Source organism: Somniosus microcephalus, chromosome 2 (assembly GCF_052327205.1).
Source record: "Somniosus microcephalus isolate GS21.2 chromosome 2, FLI_Smic_1.0, whole genome shotgun sequence".
In the NCBI taxonomy this organism is placed as follows: Eukaryota; Metazoa; Chordata; class Chondrichthyes; order Squaliformes; family Somniosidae; genus Somniosus; species Somniosus microcephalus.
Window position 1 is genome coordinate 345838937 of NC_140988.1, and position 15785 is coordinate 345854721.

The 15785-nt window shown below is 45.2% G+C and overlaps 1 protein-coding gene across 1 annotated transcript; it reads right to left on the reverse strand.

Annotated features, from left to right (window-relative positions):
- Window positions 1-494: 494 nt before the first annotated feature.
- On the reverse strand, window positions 495-15056 carry LOC147123654 (E3 ubiquitin-protein ligase TRIM39-like). The gene is made up of 2 exons (XM_085975484.1): window positions 13016-15056; window positions 495-2095 (listed from the first exon to the last, which is right to left on the reverse strand). Exons 1-2 carry the CDS (start codon window positions 13116-13118, stop codon window positions 1548-1550), a joined length of 651 nt encoding a protein of 216 aa, XP_085831610.1. The 5' UTR covers window positions 13119-15056; the 3' UTR covers window positions 495-1547.
- Window positions 15057-15785: the final 729 nt, after the last annotated feature.

The following is a 15785-nucleotide window of genomic DNA, read 5'->3' on the forward strand; positions in this document are numbered from 1 at the left end:
TGGCTAGAGGCCTGAGAACAGGTCTTTACACCCTTTCAGTCAGGGAATGGTTATGACACGAGGAACTAAAGAGAAGGTAAATAACAACAGAAAATGCTGGAAAAACTCAGCAAGTCAGGCAACATCCGTGGAGAGAAATTTGAGTTGACGTTTCGGATTTGACCCTTCTTCAAAACTGGAGAGAAAAGGAACTAGATCGAAGGCAGGGCTGCGATCGGACAAAAGAATAAAAGAACCAAAAGAAGTAAAAGAGATTAGAAGCTAGACGAGATGGTAATAGGCTGTGATTAGGTGTAAAGTGTACTGGCAGGGCAAAAGATAGCTGCCAGGTGTGAGAGAGAAACAAAAGGAAAGGGGGGGGGGGGAAAGGAAAGGAGTGGAAAAATATAAGTGAAAATGAAATAGGGGCCGAGGTTATGATCTGAAATTGTTGAACTCGATATTGAGACCGGAAGGCTGCAGACTGCCTAATCGGAAGATGAGGTGCTGTTCCTCGAGTTTACGTTGAGCTTCCGTGGAACAGTACAAGAGGCCAAGGACGGTGAGGTCCGAGTGGGAATGGAGCGGTGAATTGAAATGACAGGCGACCGGAAGCTCGGGGTCACCCTTACGGACTGAACGGAGGTGTTCCGCAAAGCGGTCACCCAATCTGCGTTTGGTCTCCCCAATGTAGAGGAGACCGCATCGTGAGCAGCGAATACAGTATACTAGATTGCGAGAAGTACAAGTAAATCGCTGTTTCACCTGGAAGGGGTGTTTGGGGCCCTGGACAGTGGGGAGGGGGGAGGTATAGGGGCAGGTGTTACATCTCCTCCGCTTGCACGGGAAGGTGCCAGGCGAAGAGGAAGGGCTGTTTGGGGTGATAGAGGAGTGGACTAGGGTGTCTCGGAGAGAGCGGTCCCTGCGGAATGCTGAAAGGGGAGGGGAGGGGAAGATACGTTTGGTGGTGGTGGTGGGATCACTTTGGAGGTAGCGGAAAGAGAAGGTAACATTTGTTTCCAACCATCACGTTTTACGTTTTTACAGTGTTCTGCCATTTTCAAGGCAGGCGTCGAGTTTCACCTTACCGCAACAACAATACATTTCGGAGAGCGGACCAGAAAAAGGAAGCTTGGCACTGCTACTATTGAACTGTTTGGATTTTGATTTGTGGGGATGGAGTGGGGCAGTGAGTTACTGCCCTCGTTTTACACTCGAGGACCAAGGTTTGAATCCAGTCCAGAGTAAGAGGATGACACTCTCTTCCATCCCCTAACTGTAAGAGTCCCACATCAAATGAGTTGGGCAGTCTCAATGCAGTTGCTGGAGCCCCAGCACAAATGCCCATAATTAAGCAATAATTGATATTATAGTTACAATCACAAAGAGGCCGTAGGGATGGCTAGTATGGGAATTCGAAGAGTTCACAATAAAGCAGTTGACGGGGCAGGCACACACTTCTGAAACTGAGGTTAAAGCAGGGCCGCGATCTGTACCTGGCCTGCCCTACACTCAACCTACATTTTGTTTTGCTTTTTAATTTTTACCTGTCTGTCTAAACCACGAGTCTACTGTGCAATTGCAGAGTCCCACAATATTAAAGGAGCGCTCTTTGTCTTATCAATACTCTTCCCTGGGTTGAAGGCTGGAAAGAGAGTATCAGTGAACGATTCAGTGAATGTGTGCAGAAGTGTCATGGTGTTGGCGTCGTAAAATGCCAACTGACCGCCGTCGTAGTCTAAGAACACCCCGAGCCTCTGCAATCGGGCCACGCTCAGGAGCACGGAAACTTTACCGTGCCACGCCAGGTACTGTGACCGCTGAAAAGCCAGCGACCAGGCCAACGGGCTGCTCGTAAGCTTGGTGTAGTCACTTCTGGGTATGGATTGGTAAACAGCCCCTACACTCCAGTCGGATTGGTCTTGTACTATCACCTCCCAGTAGTGCTTTCCTGCTGAAAACCCCTCTGAGCCCAGTACGTTAGTCACGTAAGTAAATCGCTTTGGGGATGAGGGGCCGTCATGAGCCTCTTCGCTGAATGAAACCGTTTTCCTATCAGCAGAGATTTCCAGTGCATGGTTAGCGGTTTCCACGTCCAAAGTGATGTTTCTGGCCCCTATGTTGGGAGGAAAATAACACAAATGAGGATTAGATCAACAAAAAAGCAAAAGATCCCATGATTTCCTCTTGCCTCTGAGTCAGAAGGTTGTGGGTTCGAGTCCCACTCCAGAGACTTGAGCACAAAACCTAGGCTGGCCCTCCAGTGCAGTACTGATAGATTATCTGGTCATTAATTCAATCCTGTTTGTGGGAGCCCACTGTATGTAAATTGGGCCGAGGAATGTTGTTGGATTTGAATATAAGGTGGCAGCCTTGGCTCATTGGTAGCACTCTTGTCTTCGAGTCAGAACATCATGGGTTCGGGCCCCATTCCAGAGGCTTGAGTATGTATTCTAGGCTGGCACTTCTGTGCAGTACTGAGGGAGGGAGCACTGTCGGAGGTGGTGGTGTCTTTCAGAGGAGACATTAAACCAAGTCTTCGGTGGTCGTAAATGATTCCCACAGCACCATTCAAAGAGTAGGGGAGTTCTCCCGTGTGTCCTGGCCAACATTTATCACTAAAACAGATGATCTGGTGAATTATTTCATTGCTGTTTATGGGAGCTTGCTTTGTGCAATTTGGCTGCCGCATTTCCTATATTACAACAGTGACTACATTTGAAAAAGTACTTTATTGACTGTAAAGTGGTTTGGGATGTCCTGAGGCTGTGAGAGGTGTTATATAAATTCAAATTTCCTTTCTTTGAATAGAGAGAATTCTATTCTGGATTTAACCATGCCATATCGAACTAGGGAGTACTTGATGGTGACACTGCATGCCCAAAATGAAAACTGTTCCATTCCTCAGCAGTAACATCTCAGATCTTGATGAGCACAAAATAAAAAGCCCAGCTGATGTCAGCCTATATTCAATTCTGTATTCTTAAACTACAAAGCCCACAGGTTATATCAGTCACTAAGCATCTGCTAACTTCATACAGCTAATAAGAATGGGCCAATTTTCCGAACAAGCACACCCGTCGTGGAGCCTTGGCCAGTGGGAGCACATATTAGGCAAATCACAGAAACGCTCTTCCTGGTAAGTCAAGGTTCCACTCCAAGAGAGTACTGTTCGAAACTTGTCTCTTCAAAGTTTACGCTAAACAGTGAATGCGGTATTAGTTAATAACAGCACTGAATTACCGAAGGGCTTAGATTAGTGAGGGGAGACTTTAAATTGGCACTAAATGCTTCACGCACTTTTTGCCTACAGGGAATTTTAGATGGAGCACAAGCACAGATTGATAAACTAGGGAGTCATGCATCTAAAAATATACAAAAATGCGAGAGAATGTGCAAATTTACAGCAAAGAAACTACGGGGTTGAATTTCCGCAGGGCTTCTCTTAACCGTCCGCCGTAACCTCAGTGTAAGATCGGCAGAAATCTGGGGTGGGGTGGGGGAGAGCGGGGAGAAGCGGCTTAAGCGTCAGTTTCTCCAGGGTTACAGTGGATGATGGGGAGAACCGCCCGTGGAGACGCATCCCCTACCACTGACGTCACTGTCCATGCTCTATGTTAACAGGACAAAAATACAACTTATAAATTGGCAAAAGATATTGGGCCGGATTTTCCGACCCCCCCCACGGGTGGGTACGAGGTGTGTACGCGCCCGTAGCGGCCGGGCAAGTGCCGGTTTCAGGCATGCGCTGAAAACCGGCACTCGCGATTGGTCAAGAATTCTCTTGACAGATCCTCGGCCTGCCCGGGAAAAGGCCCTCTGCAGGTGGAGAGCTGCGCTTTTTGCACAACTCCCGCCCGCTGAAAGGCCTTAGGATTCTTACGCCCGGTAAAAGCAGGTGTGAGGCCTGCTTTTACCAGCTTAAGAGTGTTGAAAAATAGAAAAATAAAATCTGATAACTCATTTATAAATTAAAAATACTCTTCAAAAAGGTAAGTTTATTTTTAGCCCTGTAAAAACATTTAATTTCCCCCCAAAAAATTTAAATTAAAAAAAAATTCAATTAAATGGAATTTTAATTAATTTTAATTGTGTAATTAAAAAAAATGTATTTAATGTTTTAGTGTGTTTTTAAATGTGATCCCCATTCATACTTTTGACAGTTCTGTGCGTAGAGAACTGTCAATAGTATGAAGGGGGATTCTCTTCTTTGATTGGTTCGCCTAGTCTATGTGATCCCGTGAACCGTTTGCGCCCCTGGGATACCTGGGCCTCTGCGCATTTCCAAAGGACAGGCCCAGGATCAGAAACCTCGGGATCTGCGGAACCAGCAAGTAGGTGCGTAGATTTTTTTTGCCGATCGGAGGTATCCGCCCTCAGGAAGCCTCCGATCGGAAATTCAGAGACATTATTTAGATAATTGGCAAAAGGAGGAGAGAAGGAGAATTTTTTTTTTTTACGCAGCGAGTTGTTATGATCTGGAATGCACAGTCTGAAAGGATGGTGGAAGCAGATTCAACAGTAACTTTCAAAAGAGAATTGGACAAATACTTGAAAATCAAAATCAAAGGGCTATGGTGAAGGAGCAGGGGAGTGGGACTAATTGGATAACTCTTTCAGAGAGCCGGCACAGGCACGATGGGCTAAATGGCCTCCTTCTGTGCTCTATGATTCTATGGTAAATGAGATTGTTTCCTGGGTTCTTTTAGGCAACACTTTTCCACCAACACTGTGAAGCTTTAAAAGCGGTTTTTCTTTATAGACTGTGATGGAGCCAGCAGTCCTTGCCGCTCTATGGGAATACCACACATTGCAGGATGTGAAGGTGCCTAAACATGCCTGAAGGCAGGAGCCTCTCGTTTCAGCACGTTGAGCTAAATCCCGGGACACATTTTATAAACTAAAGCTAACATCCATCTGCATTGTTCTTTGTGCCAACTCGGAGTGACAGAACAAATTGGGCTGAATTGCACAATACCGGGGAAATTATAGACCAGTTAGCTTATTATACTGGGGAAAATTCCCTGAGCATTTTTATAAAGAATGCGATGAAAAGTTGGTTAAAGTGCACAGAAGTCATGAGGAGTAGTCACACACATGGATTTGCAAGCCGTAGTTAAGATCCAGGCAAGTAAATAAACTAGCGGTTCTCCAGCGCATACAATTTACCTGAATTTTCAGCAGGCATTTGGCCTAAAGTCCACAAGGGATACTGTTAAAGGCGATAAAGATTTGTAGAATTAATAGCAAATTAAACAGCTAGATTAGAAAGTGACTTGAAACTAGGAAGCAGAAGGCAGTAATAAATGGAAACAGTTCTGCCTGATGGGGAACAGAGAGGAGTGAAGTGAGCAAGGCTCTGTCCGTTTGGTCCCTTGTTGGTTGTAATATTTAATAATGAATTGAAAGACTGTACTTCTTTTGATATTGGAATCATTTACTGGCTATAAAGCTTAGTGAGCAAATGGAAAGAACAGTTTTCAAAAAAGATCTGGATCAGTCAAGGCTGAGGAATGGCAGAGGATGAGTACAGGAGCAAGGATGTCTTACTACAGTTGTACAGGGCTTGGTGAGACCACACCTGGAGTAGTGTGTGCAGTTTTGGTCTCCTTACCTAAGAAAGGATAAACTTGCCATAGAGGGAGTGCAGCGAAGGTTCACCAGACTGATTCCTGGGATGGCAGGACTGTCGCATGAGGAGAGATTGGGTCGACTAGGCCTGTATTCACTAGAGTTTAGAAGAATGAGAGGGGATCTCATTGAAATGTATAAGATTCTGACAGGGCTAGACAGACTGGATGGAGGGAGGATGTTTCCCCTGGCTGGGGGGTCTAGAATGAGGGGGTCACAGTCTCAGGATACGGGGTAGGACATTTAGGACTGAGATGAGGAGAAATTTCTTCACTCAGAGGGTGGTGAACCTGTGGAATTCTCTACCACAGAAGGCTGTGGAGGCCAAGTCACTGAATATATTTAAGAAGGAGATAGATAGATTTCTAGACACAAAAGGCATCAAGGGGTATGGGGAGAGAGCAGGACTATGATATTGCGATAGAGGATCAGCCATGATCTTATTGAATGGTGGAGCAGGCTCGAAGGGCCGAATGGCCTACTCTGGCTCCTATCTTTCTACGTTTCTATGGGTTTTAACGCAAGTAAATGTTGAAGTAAAACAGTGGAGTTGGAGAAAATTAGAATGCAAATTCTGTACAGGCTCGCTAATCATGAGAGGCATTAACGAGGGATTAATGTGACCATGGATGCCTGTGCGCCTGAGATTCTGGGCACAATGCGATGAACCCACCCGCAAAACGGGGCAATCAGCAGATACTTGGCATACCGACCTGGGGGGCGTGGTCAGTTTAGTGGGCGGGGACTGCTCCCAACGAATTAATTTTCGACCCATCGTAAAAGATCGCCGAAACTCGAGCGTCAATGATTGTGGGAGTAACTCACTGATGATTTAAATCCCGCAATCTCTAGCGCTGTATCCGTCGATTCTACCCAGATTGCCCTGATATCTGGGCGGAAACCAAGCGGAAATTCCAGGCCCACGTGTTGATGCTCAAACTTCACCCATGATGTGAGGAAACGCGTCGTGTTTTGCGATCGGCCGAGTTAAAGGCAGAGCCAGGCAAGCTGGAGCATAATCCATTGCCCCCTTTCCAGAAAAGGGTGACACCCTTAATATTTATAGGGAGGGTTGACCAAAGCCAAACTGATTTTCAACAAAAATTGGCAAACTAAATCAAAAGCGGTGCATTCAGGGGAAATTAAATTAAAGTAAAACAGACAGCCAGTGAGCCAGGAGGCACAGCCTGTTAACCGGCCACCCATGAGGCGGGGAATGGGTGTCAATTAGCAAAGGCGGGAAAGGAGCAGTACTTGGTTGTGGTCAATGAATATTTGTCAAAGTTATCCCGCACACTCGCCATTTCTCTTTTTGTTTCAGCTTTTCATCATTTACATGTTTTTCTCTTTATTTCCAGGCAACTGTTGCATATTTTTGTTGCACTTCGGATAACATTATAGAAATGGTCCAGGAGGTGACTGTATAAAATGGGCTAGAAACACGGTTTGTTCATTATAATGGCTCCATTAACAGCAATGAATAAAATGGCCGTAGAGAGGATTTTTTTTTTTCATTTTCAATCCATTTACGGCGAAAGTTCATTTGTCAGGTATCCGACTGTATTTAACAAGACCCTGGCAAGGTTAATGTGATTCGTAATGTGTTGGTGGCATTGTGTAGCTAACAGTAATCCAGCACCAGGGATGTCGATACTACGCCAAGTATGTGGACAAGTCTGTGTAACCCAGTCCGCACAGTTGTGGGGGGTCTGCAATTATTTTTTTCCTGAGGTACAGTGTATTCACCGAGGCACTTTACCAGCTGGTAGCTTTTTTGGAACTCCAAACAACCTGATCTTTGTTAAAGCGGTGGTTACAGCAATGAGGCAACTGACAGACAAAATGAAGCTGTTGCGCTTCTCAGTCGTCTGTCTGCCTTCTGCTGCTTAGCCACTTTCTGACGTGAACGCTGATTGCAAACGGCTCACATTTGGGGAAAAAAATACAGCATCCTGCTGCTTCTGAACACAGAAAATTTGTCTGCCAACCTTAATGGCACTGGTGACTGCCTTCTGGGTATCAAGTGACTGCAGCAAATGGACTAAAGGGCGTTCTTCATCCCAATCTATCTTGCGGTCTCTGGAGGCAATTTAGATGAGTCACGAGGCTGGTCCCCGGACGGAGTGAAGAGGAAAGACGGGAGAAGCTTGGGCTTTTCAGCCTTCAGAAGGAGGAGACTTAGTTGAACTGTATAGAAAAGGTCATTGTGGGACACGGTGACACTAGGACCAGCAGGCACAGGCTTAAACTCAGGAAGTAGTTGAAAAAGTGCTCGATACACGGAACGAACAGCTGGGCAGAATAATGGAGGCAACAACATGGAATCAGATGGATTCTGCGATGAGGGGACTATTGGGACTTTCTAGATGGATGTACTAAATGGGCCGAATGGCCTTCTTCATTGTATCTATCTAGTGATCTTGATATTGTAACAAATCTGCCAATTCTCACTCTTCTGGAGTTAGAATCACTCAATTTGATTTAATAACTATAATCTACTTCAATGCAGAAGATAACGAGGAAGCAGGAAAGCTCTGACACTTGCCTGCAGCCAGAGTTCTTCAGCAGCAGCTCATTGAAGAGTGCTTCAGCTGAACAATCCCGGCTCCCCTGCATTAACAGTCATGCCCAACATATCTCCCAGGCCTTCCATCCTCTAATAAATTACACCAGCCCAAAGACCAACATTGATATTTATGTCAACTAACATTGTGGGGTCAACAGGTACTACAGGAACACTCTGCGCACAAAGTATGCAAAAAGGTTTATCATTGTACTGGTTAACACAAATGTCTACACACTAATTATCAATCTGATGAGAGCCCATAGTGCCTGTCTTAAGAGCTTTCTTCCCTACTCTACTACTCCTACAAGGTGCTTCACTGGTGGCTTCAACGTATGAGATGAAAGACTGCAGTGGTTCAGTTAAGGGCTCATAGAAACATAGAAGATAGGAGCAGGAGTAGGCCATTTGGCCCTTCGAGCCTGCTCCGCCATTCAATGAGATCATGGCTGATCATCCAAATTCAGTACCCTGTCCCTGCCTTCTCCCCATATCCCTTGATCCCTTTAGCCTTAAGAAATATATCCAACTCTTTTTTGAATATATTTAATGAACTGGCCTCCACCACCCTCTGTGGCAGAGAATTCCACAGGTTCACCACTCTCTGGGTGAAGAAATTCCTCCTCATTTCAGTCCTAAATGGCTTACCCCTTATCCTTAGACTATGACCCCGTTCTGGACTCCCCGGCCATCAGAAACATCCTTCCTGCATCTAGTCTGTCCAGACCTGACAGAATTATATAGGTTTCGATGAGATCCCCTCTCAATCTTCTAAACTCCAGTGAGTATAAGCCCAATCGACACAATCTCTCCTCATACGTCATTCCTGCCATCCCAGGTATCAGCCTGGTGAATCTTCGCTGCACTCCTTCCATGGCAAGAACGTCCTTCCTCAGGTAAGGCGACCAAAACTGCACACAGTACTCAAGGTGCGGTCTCACCAAGGCCCTGTACAACTGTAGCAAGACATCCTTGTTCCTGTACTCGAACCCTCTTGCTATGAAGGCCAACATACCTTTTGCCTTCTTAACCGCCTGCTGCACCTGCATGCTTACCTTCAGCGACTGGTGCACAAGAACACCCAGGTCTCTTTGCACTTCCCCTTCTCCCAATCTATTGCCATTCAAATAATAATCTGCTTGAGATGCCCATGGGCAGCGACCTCTAGGAGCTTGGGCTCGGCTACAGACTATACCAACTTGGCAGCTGCCAGGGCAGCTGATTTTCTGGCATCAGGGCAGGCAACAGTTTAGGGGGTGACGAGGGTCCTGATGCGTGGTCATCCTGAGGGCAACATGTTCCCTTCCCATTGCGAGACTGCCCCTGCAATCGGACATTTGGTCTCGCAGCCTTTCCAAAGCGGAAGTGATGGTGGAGCTCAGAGCCTGCATGGTCCCACTACAAGCATGCCAGAGAGATGCTACTACTGGTGTCACACACTTGTACAAGGAAGGCGCAGCTGCAGCATCCACTGAGGTGACCACACACTCCATCTATGCTGCAGAGTGTTGATTCCATGTATTAAACAGAAGGACACATTACAGTGGTGCCTCATGTTAAACATATTGCACTGCTTCATAAATAAAGGCAATGAATATACTGAACAGTGCATCAGTAAATTCAGTGACATAGCAGGGAACTGCGTTCTAGTTGATCCGAGAGATGTCTCCCATTGAACGTGGAAACACCCTGTGCTACAGAAGTTTAATGTGGTGGTGTCTGGATGTTGCTCCTTGTTTGCAGGTCTGGTTCAGGGAGCTGACCCAGGGCTAAAAATCAAGCAGTAGATTTTCCTCTTCACCACCTGGCTAGTAATCTGCTTGTTATAGGAACTGGGAATGGTAGCATAGTGGTTATGTTGCCAGACTAGTAATCCTGAAGCCTGGACTAATGATCTGGAGACATGAGTTCATAATCCCACGTCGGCAGCTGGGGAATTTAAATTCAGTTAATTAAATAAATCTGGAATAAAAAGCTGGCATCCTCACCTGGTCTGGCCTATATGTGACTCCAGACCCACAGCAATGTGGTTGGCTCTTAACTGCCCCTCTGAAATGGCCAAGCAAGCCATTCTGTTGTCAAGAGGGCGGCTCACCACCACCTTCTCAAGGGCAATTAGGGATGGGCAATAAATGCCGGCCTTGCCAGCGACGCCCACATCCATTCAATTAGATCATGGGTATTCTACAAATCTGCTCCATTTTTCCACCGTAGCTCCATATCTCTTGATAACCTTGTCTACCAAAAATCTATCGATCCCACTTTTGAAGGTTCCAATTGACCCAGCATCTATAACCTTTTGGGGGCGGAGAGTTCCAGATTTCTACCACCCTTTGTGTGAAAAAGTACTTCTTGATTTCACTCCTGAATGAACTAGCTCTAATTTTAAGATTATCTCACCTTGTTCTTGATTCCCCCCACCAGAGGAAATAGTTTCTCTTTGGAGGTACTAGAAAGGCTGGCTGTACTTGAAGTAGATAAGTCACCAGGACCAGATGGGATGCATCCTAGGATGCTGAGGGAAGTGAAGGAAGAAATCGCGGAGGTACTGGCCATAATATTCCAATTCTCCTTAGAAATGGGGGGGGTGGTGGTGCCAGAGGACTGGAGAATTGCAAGTGTTACACCCTTGTTCAAAAAATGGTGTAAGGATAAAGCCAGCAACTGCAGGTCGGTAGTGGGGAAGCTTTTAGAAACAATAATCAGAGACAAAATTAACAGTCACTTGGACAAGTGTGGATCAATTAAGGAAAGCCAGCACAGATTTGTCAAAGGCAAATTGTGTTTAACCAACTTGATCGAGTTTTTAGATGAGGTAACAGAGAGAGTTGATGAGGGCAATGCGGTTGATGTGGTGTACATGAATTTTCAAAAGGCATTCGACAAAGTGCCACATAATAGGCTTGCCAGCAAAGTTGAAGCCCATGGAATAAAAGGGACAGTGGCAGCATGGATACGAAATTGGCGAAATGACAGGAAACAGAGAGTAGTGGTGAACGGTTGTTTTTCAGACTGGAGGAAAGTATACAGTGGTGTGCCCCAGGGGTTGGTTCTTGGACCACTGCTTTTCTTGATATATATTAATGAATTGGACGTGGTTGTACAGGACACAATTTCAAAATTTGCAGATGACACAAAACTTGGAAGAATAGTGAACAGTGAGGAGGATAGTGATAGACTTTAAGAGGACATTGACAGGCTGGTGGAATGGGTGGACACATGGCAGATGAAATTTAACGCAGAAAACTGCAAAGTGATACATTTTGGTAGAAAGAATGAGAGGAAATATAAACTAAAGGGCACAATCCTAAAGGGGGTGCATGAACAGAGAGACCTGGGGGTATAAGTGCACAAATCATTGAAGGTGGCAGGGCAGGTGGAGAAAGCAGTTAAAAAAGCTTACGGGATCCTGAGCTTCAAGAATAGAGGTATGGAGTACAAAAGCGTGGAAATTATGATGAACCTGTATAAAACACTGGTTCGGCCTCAACTGGAGTATTGTGTCCAATTCTGGGCACTGCACTTTAGAAAGGATGTGAAGGCCTTAGAGAGGGTGCAGAAAAGATTTACGAGGATGGTTCCAGGGATGAGGGACTTCAGTTACGTGGATAGGCTGGAGAAGCTGGGGTTGTTCTCCTTAGAGCAGAGAAGATTGAGAGGAGATTTGATAGAGGTGATCAAAATCATGAGGGGTGTAGACAGAGTAGATAGAGTGAAACTGTTCCCATTGGCGGAAGGGTCAAGAACCAGAGGATACAGATTTGAGGTGATTGGCAGAAGAACCAAAGGGGACATGAGGAAGAACATTTTTACCCAGCGAGTGGTTAGGATCTGGAATGCACTGCCTGAAAGGGTGGTGGAGGCAGACTCAATCACTTTCAAAAAGGAGTTGGATAAGTACCTGAAGGAAAAAAATTTGCAGGGCTATGGGGAAAGGGCAGGGGAGTGGGACTAGCTGGAGTGCTCTTGTAGAGAGCTGGCACGGGCTCGATGGGCCGAATAGCCTTCTTCCTTGCTGTAACCATTCTATGATTCTATCTGCCCTATTGAATCCTTTTAACATTTTAAACACCTCGATCAGATCACCCCTCAATAGTTATTGAACCCAGATGGTTTTCGTTCCGTAATGCATGGGCGATCTGCTCCGCCAGATTAACGCCCAGCCGGTGAAAACTAAAATCTACCCCCTTGTCTCTGCTTCCTTTCACACTGTTCCCCATGGGACATCCACCTAGGTGACACATGGGCGGGACTCACAATACCTTGGACAGCAGTGCATCCTGAGAGTTCAGCTGCTACTGAACTGTGGGCTCCTGCTGTCTCTTCTCCAAAATGCCTAGCATTGAGATACTTGGTGCTACACTCAAGCTGCAGAGTTCACCACAATTCCTCTCCTTTAGGCAATGTGTTCTACTCTGCTCACCACTGGGACTCTGCCAGCTTCTTCCGCTGTCTTAACACTAGCTTTAAATGGCATAAAGTAACACAAGGTGGGAATGAAGAAAATCCTGGGTAAATGTGCACATTCACTTTAATCGCTGCTTAACAGGTGCTTAATGCTGCTTAACAGGCACCATTTTTGACACTGGGTTTGTGTGCTAATGTGCATTACAAATACGTACTCCAGAAGCAACTTTAGGAGCATGGGCAAAATTTAATAACCAGTGTCCATTAACACCAACTCACCAAATTATCACCCATAATGTACAATTGGTGCCTGTGCTAGCTCTCACGTACAAACCAATGAAACCCCCTATACTCCTTAGAATGAACACATTTTGAAGGCTTGTAACACAAGGGAAGTTTGATTCAGGTGAATTAATAAATCAGAATTGAACTTACACTTTGTAATCAGAAATCCCCTCATTTTACTGTCTGTTGTGTTGGCCGTATCCTTTAGGAAGAGAACCGTATCCTCAAGCTTGACTGCCGTGGTTTTTGTCATTGGGCTCTCCAGGAGACGTTGAACTCTTATTTAATGGCAAGGAAAAAAAAAATGTAATTCCAAAAGAACATTTCTGATGTGAGATAAATTATATATTTTTAAGAACACCAGAATGAGATGCTATTAATTAGTTCCTTTTCTTTAAATTGAGTAACCTAGGGCCTGTGCTTGCAAACATCACACCACCACACCTACGCCGCGAATATGCAGGTTCCAGAGAATACAACTGTTACACCAGCAAAGACATGTCGATCCAGGCCGACTTGAACAACCTACCACCAACCCGTCTCAAATCTAGAAGGCCATTTTGGACCGTCGCTGAAGCCCTTCAGTGATCTCCCCTCAGCCTTGATGACTGATGGCGAAATGTTTGGAAGAACTGTGACATACAGAATGGATTCCTTATAGAGGACCCCACCTGAAGGATCAAATCTTCCTCACAAACAGTGGACAACCACCAACTGCCTCAAAACCAGTCGTGGTAGATGCTGCCACCTTCTCCATCATTGAATGGCCTACTCCTGTTCCTATGTTCCTAAATATAGACCAACTTCATTAACTGAAGTGTTACATCATTGAGTTACATCGAGTCTTCAGCACACCAACAGGCCATTTGGCCAAATTGGTCTATGATGGCATTTATGCTCCACATGAGCCTCCTCCCACCCCTCTTCATCTAACCCTATCAGCATATCCTTCTATTCCTTTCTCCCTCATGTGTTTATCTAGCTTCCCTTTAAATGCATCTATGCGAGTCACCTCAACTACTCCTTGTGGTAGTGCGTTCCACATTCATAGGATATATGGCACAGAAACAGACCATTCGGCCCAACCAGTCCATGCCGGCATTTATGCTCCACTCGAGCCTCCTCCCGTCTTTCCTCATCTAAATCTATCAGTATAACCCTCTATTCCCTTTTCCCTCATATGCTTGTCTAGCCTCCCCTTAAATGCATCTCCTACTATTCGCTTAAACCAGTCCCTGTGGTAGCGAGTTCCACATTCTCACCACTCTTTGGGTAAAGAAGTTTCTTCTGAATTCTCTATTGGATTTCTTGGTGACTATCTTATATTGATGGCCTCTAGTTATGCTCTTCCCCACAAGTGGAAACATTCTCTCTGTATCCACTCTGTCAAAAGCTTTCATAGTTTTAAAGACCTATTAAGTCACCCCTCAGCCTTCTTTTTTCAAGAGAAAAGAAATCCAGCCTATTCATCCTTTCCTGATATGTACACCCTCGCATTTCTGGTATCAACCTTGTAAATCTTCTCTGCACCCTCTCCAGTGCCTCTATATCCTTTTTATAATAAGGCGACCAGAACTGCACGCAGTACGAGGTTCGATACAGGTTTAGCATAACTGCCCTACTTTTCAATTCTATCCCTCTAGAAATAAACCCTAGTGCTTGGTTTGCTTTTTTTTAATGGCCCTGCTATCCTGTGTCGCAACTTGTCACATTCTTGAAGTTATACTGCAACTATACAAAACCCTGGTTAGACCACACCTGGAGTACTGTGAGCAGTTCTGGGCACCACACCTTAGGAAGGATATATTGGCCTTGGAGGGAGTGCAGCGTAGGTTTACCAGAATGATACCTGGACTTCAAGGGTTAAATTATGAGGAGAGATTACACAGATTAGGGTTGTATTCCCTAGAATGTAGAAGGTTAAAGGGTGATCTGATTGAAGTTTTCAGTATATTAAGGGGAACAGATAGGGTAGATAGCGAGAAACTATTTCTGCTGGTTGGGGATTCTAGGACTGGGGGGCATAGTCTAAAAACTAGAATCAAACATTTCAGGAGTGAAATTAGGAAACACTTCTACACACAAAGGGTGGTAGAAGTTTGGAACTCTCTTCAACAAATGGCAATTGTTTATATTTTAAATCGGATATTGATAGCTTTTTGTTAACTAAAGGCATTAAGGGATATGGGCCAAAGGCTGATATACTGTATGGAGTTAGGTTGCAGATCAGCCATGATCTCATTGAATGGCGGAACAGGCTCAAGGGGCTCAATGGCCTCCTCCTGTTCCTATGTTCCTATGTAAAGTGGTCAGAATTAGGGAAGTCTTAAAGTCTAGTTACACAGGAAAAAGATAGTTTCAAAAATGTTATTAATATTAGAACAAATCCCACACTCCCAGCGGAGAACTAGGGTGGCCTGACCTCTGACCCACATTCTCTTTGATCACGGTTTCCCTACTGGGAGCAAGGGATTGTGGAGTTCACCTTGTTATTTTTCATAGTCTGGTAAATGTATTTGATCAATTTTTTTTTAGAATAGGTTATGATGAGGTCTTGGAATATATGATATGGTGGGTACACAGCTGATTCCTTTGCTCTCACGGAGGGCTGAGGCACATCTAGTCATGTATCTGTGTTTGTGTCTGTGATGGTACAGAGGCGGATGTGCTTCTGACCCCTGGTAGAAACATAGAAACATAGAAAAATAGGAGCAGGAGTAGGCCGTTCGGCCCTTCGAGCCTGCTCCGCCATTCAATGTGATCATGGCTGATCCTCTATCTCAATACCATATTCCCGCTCTCTCCCCATACCCCTTGATGCCTTTTGTGTCTAGAAATCTATCTCTCTCCTTCTTAAATATATTCAGTGACTTGGCCTCCACAGCCTTCTGTGGTAGAGAATTCCACAGGTTCACCACTC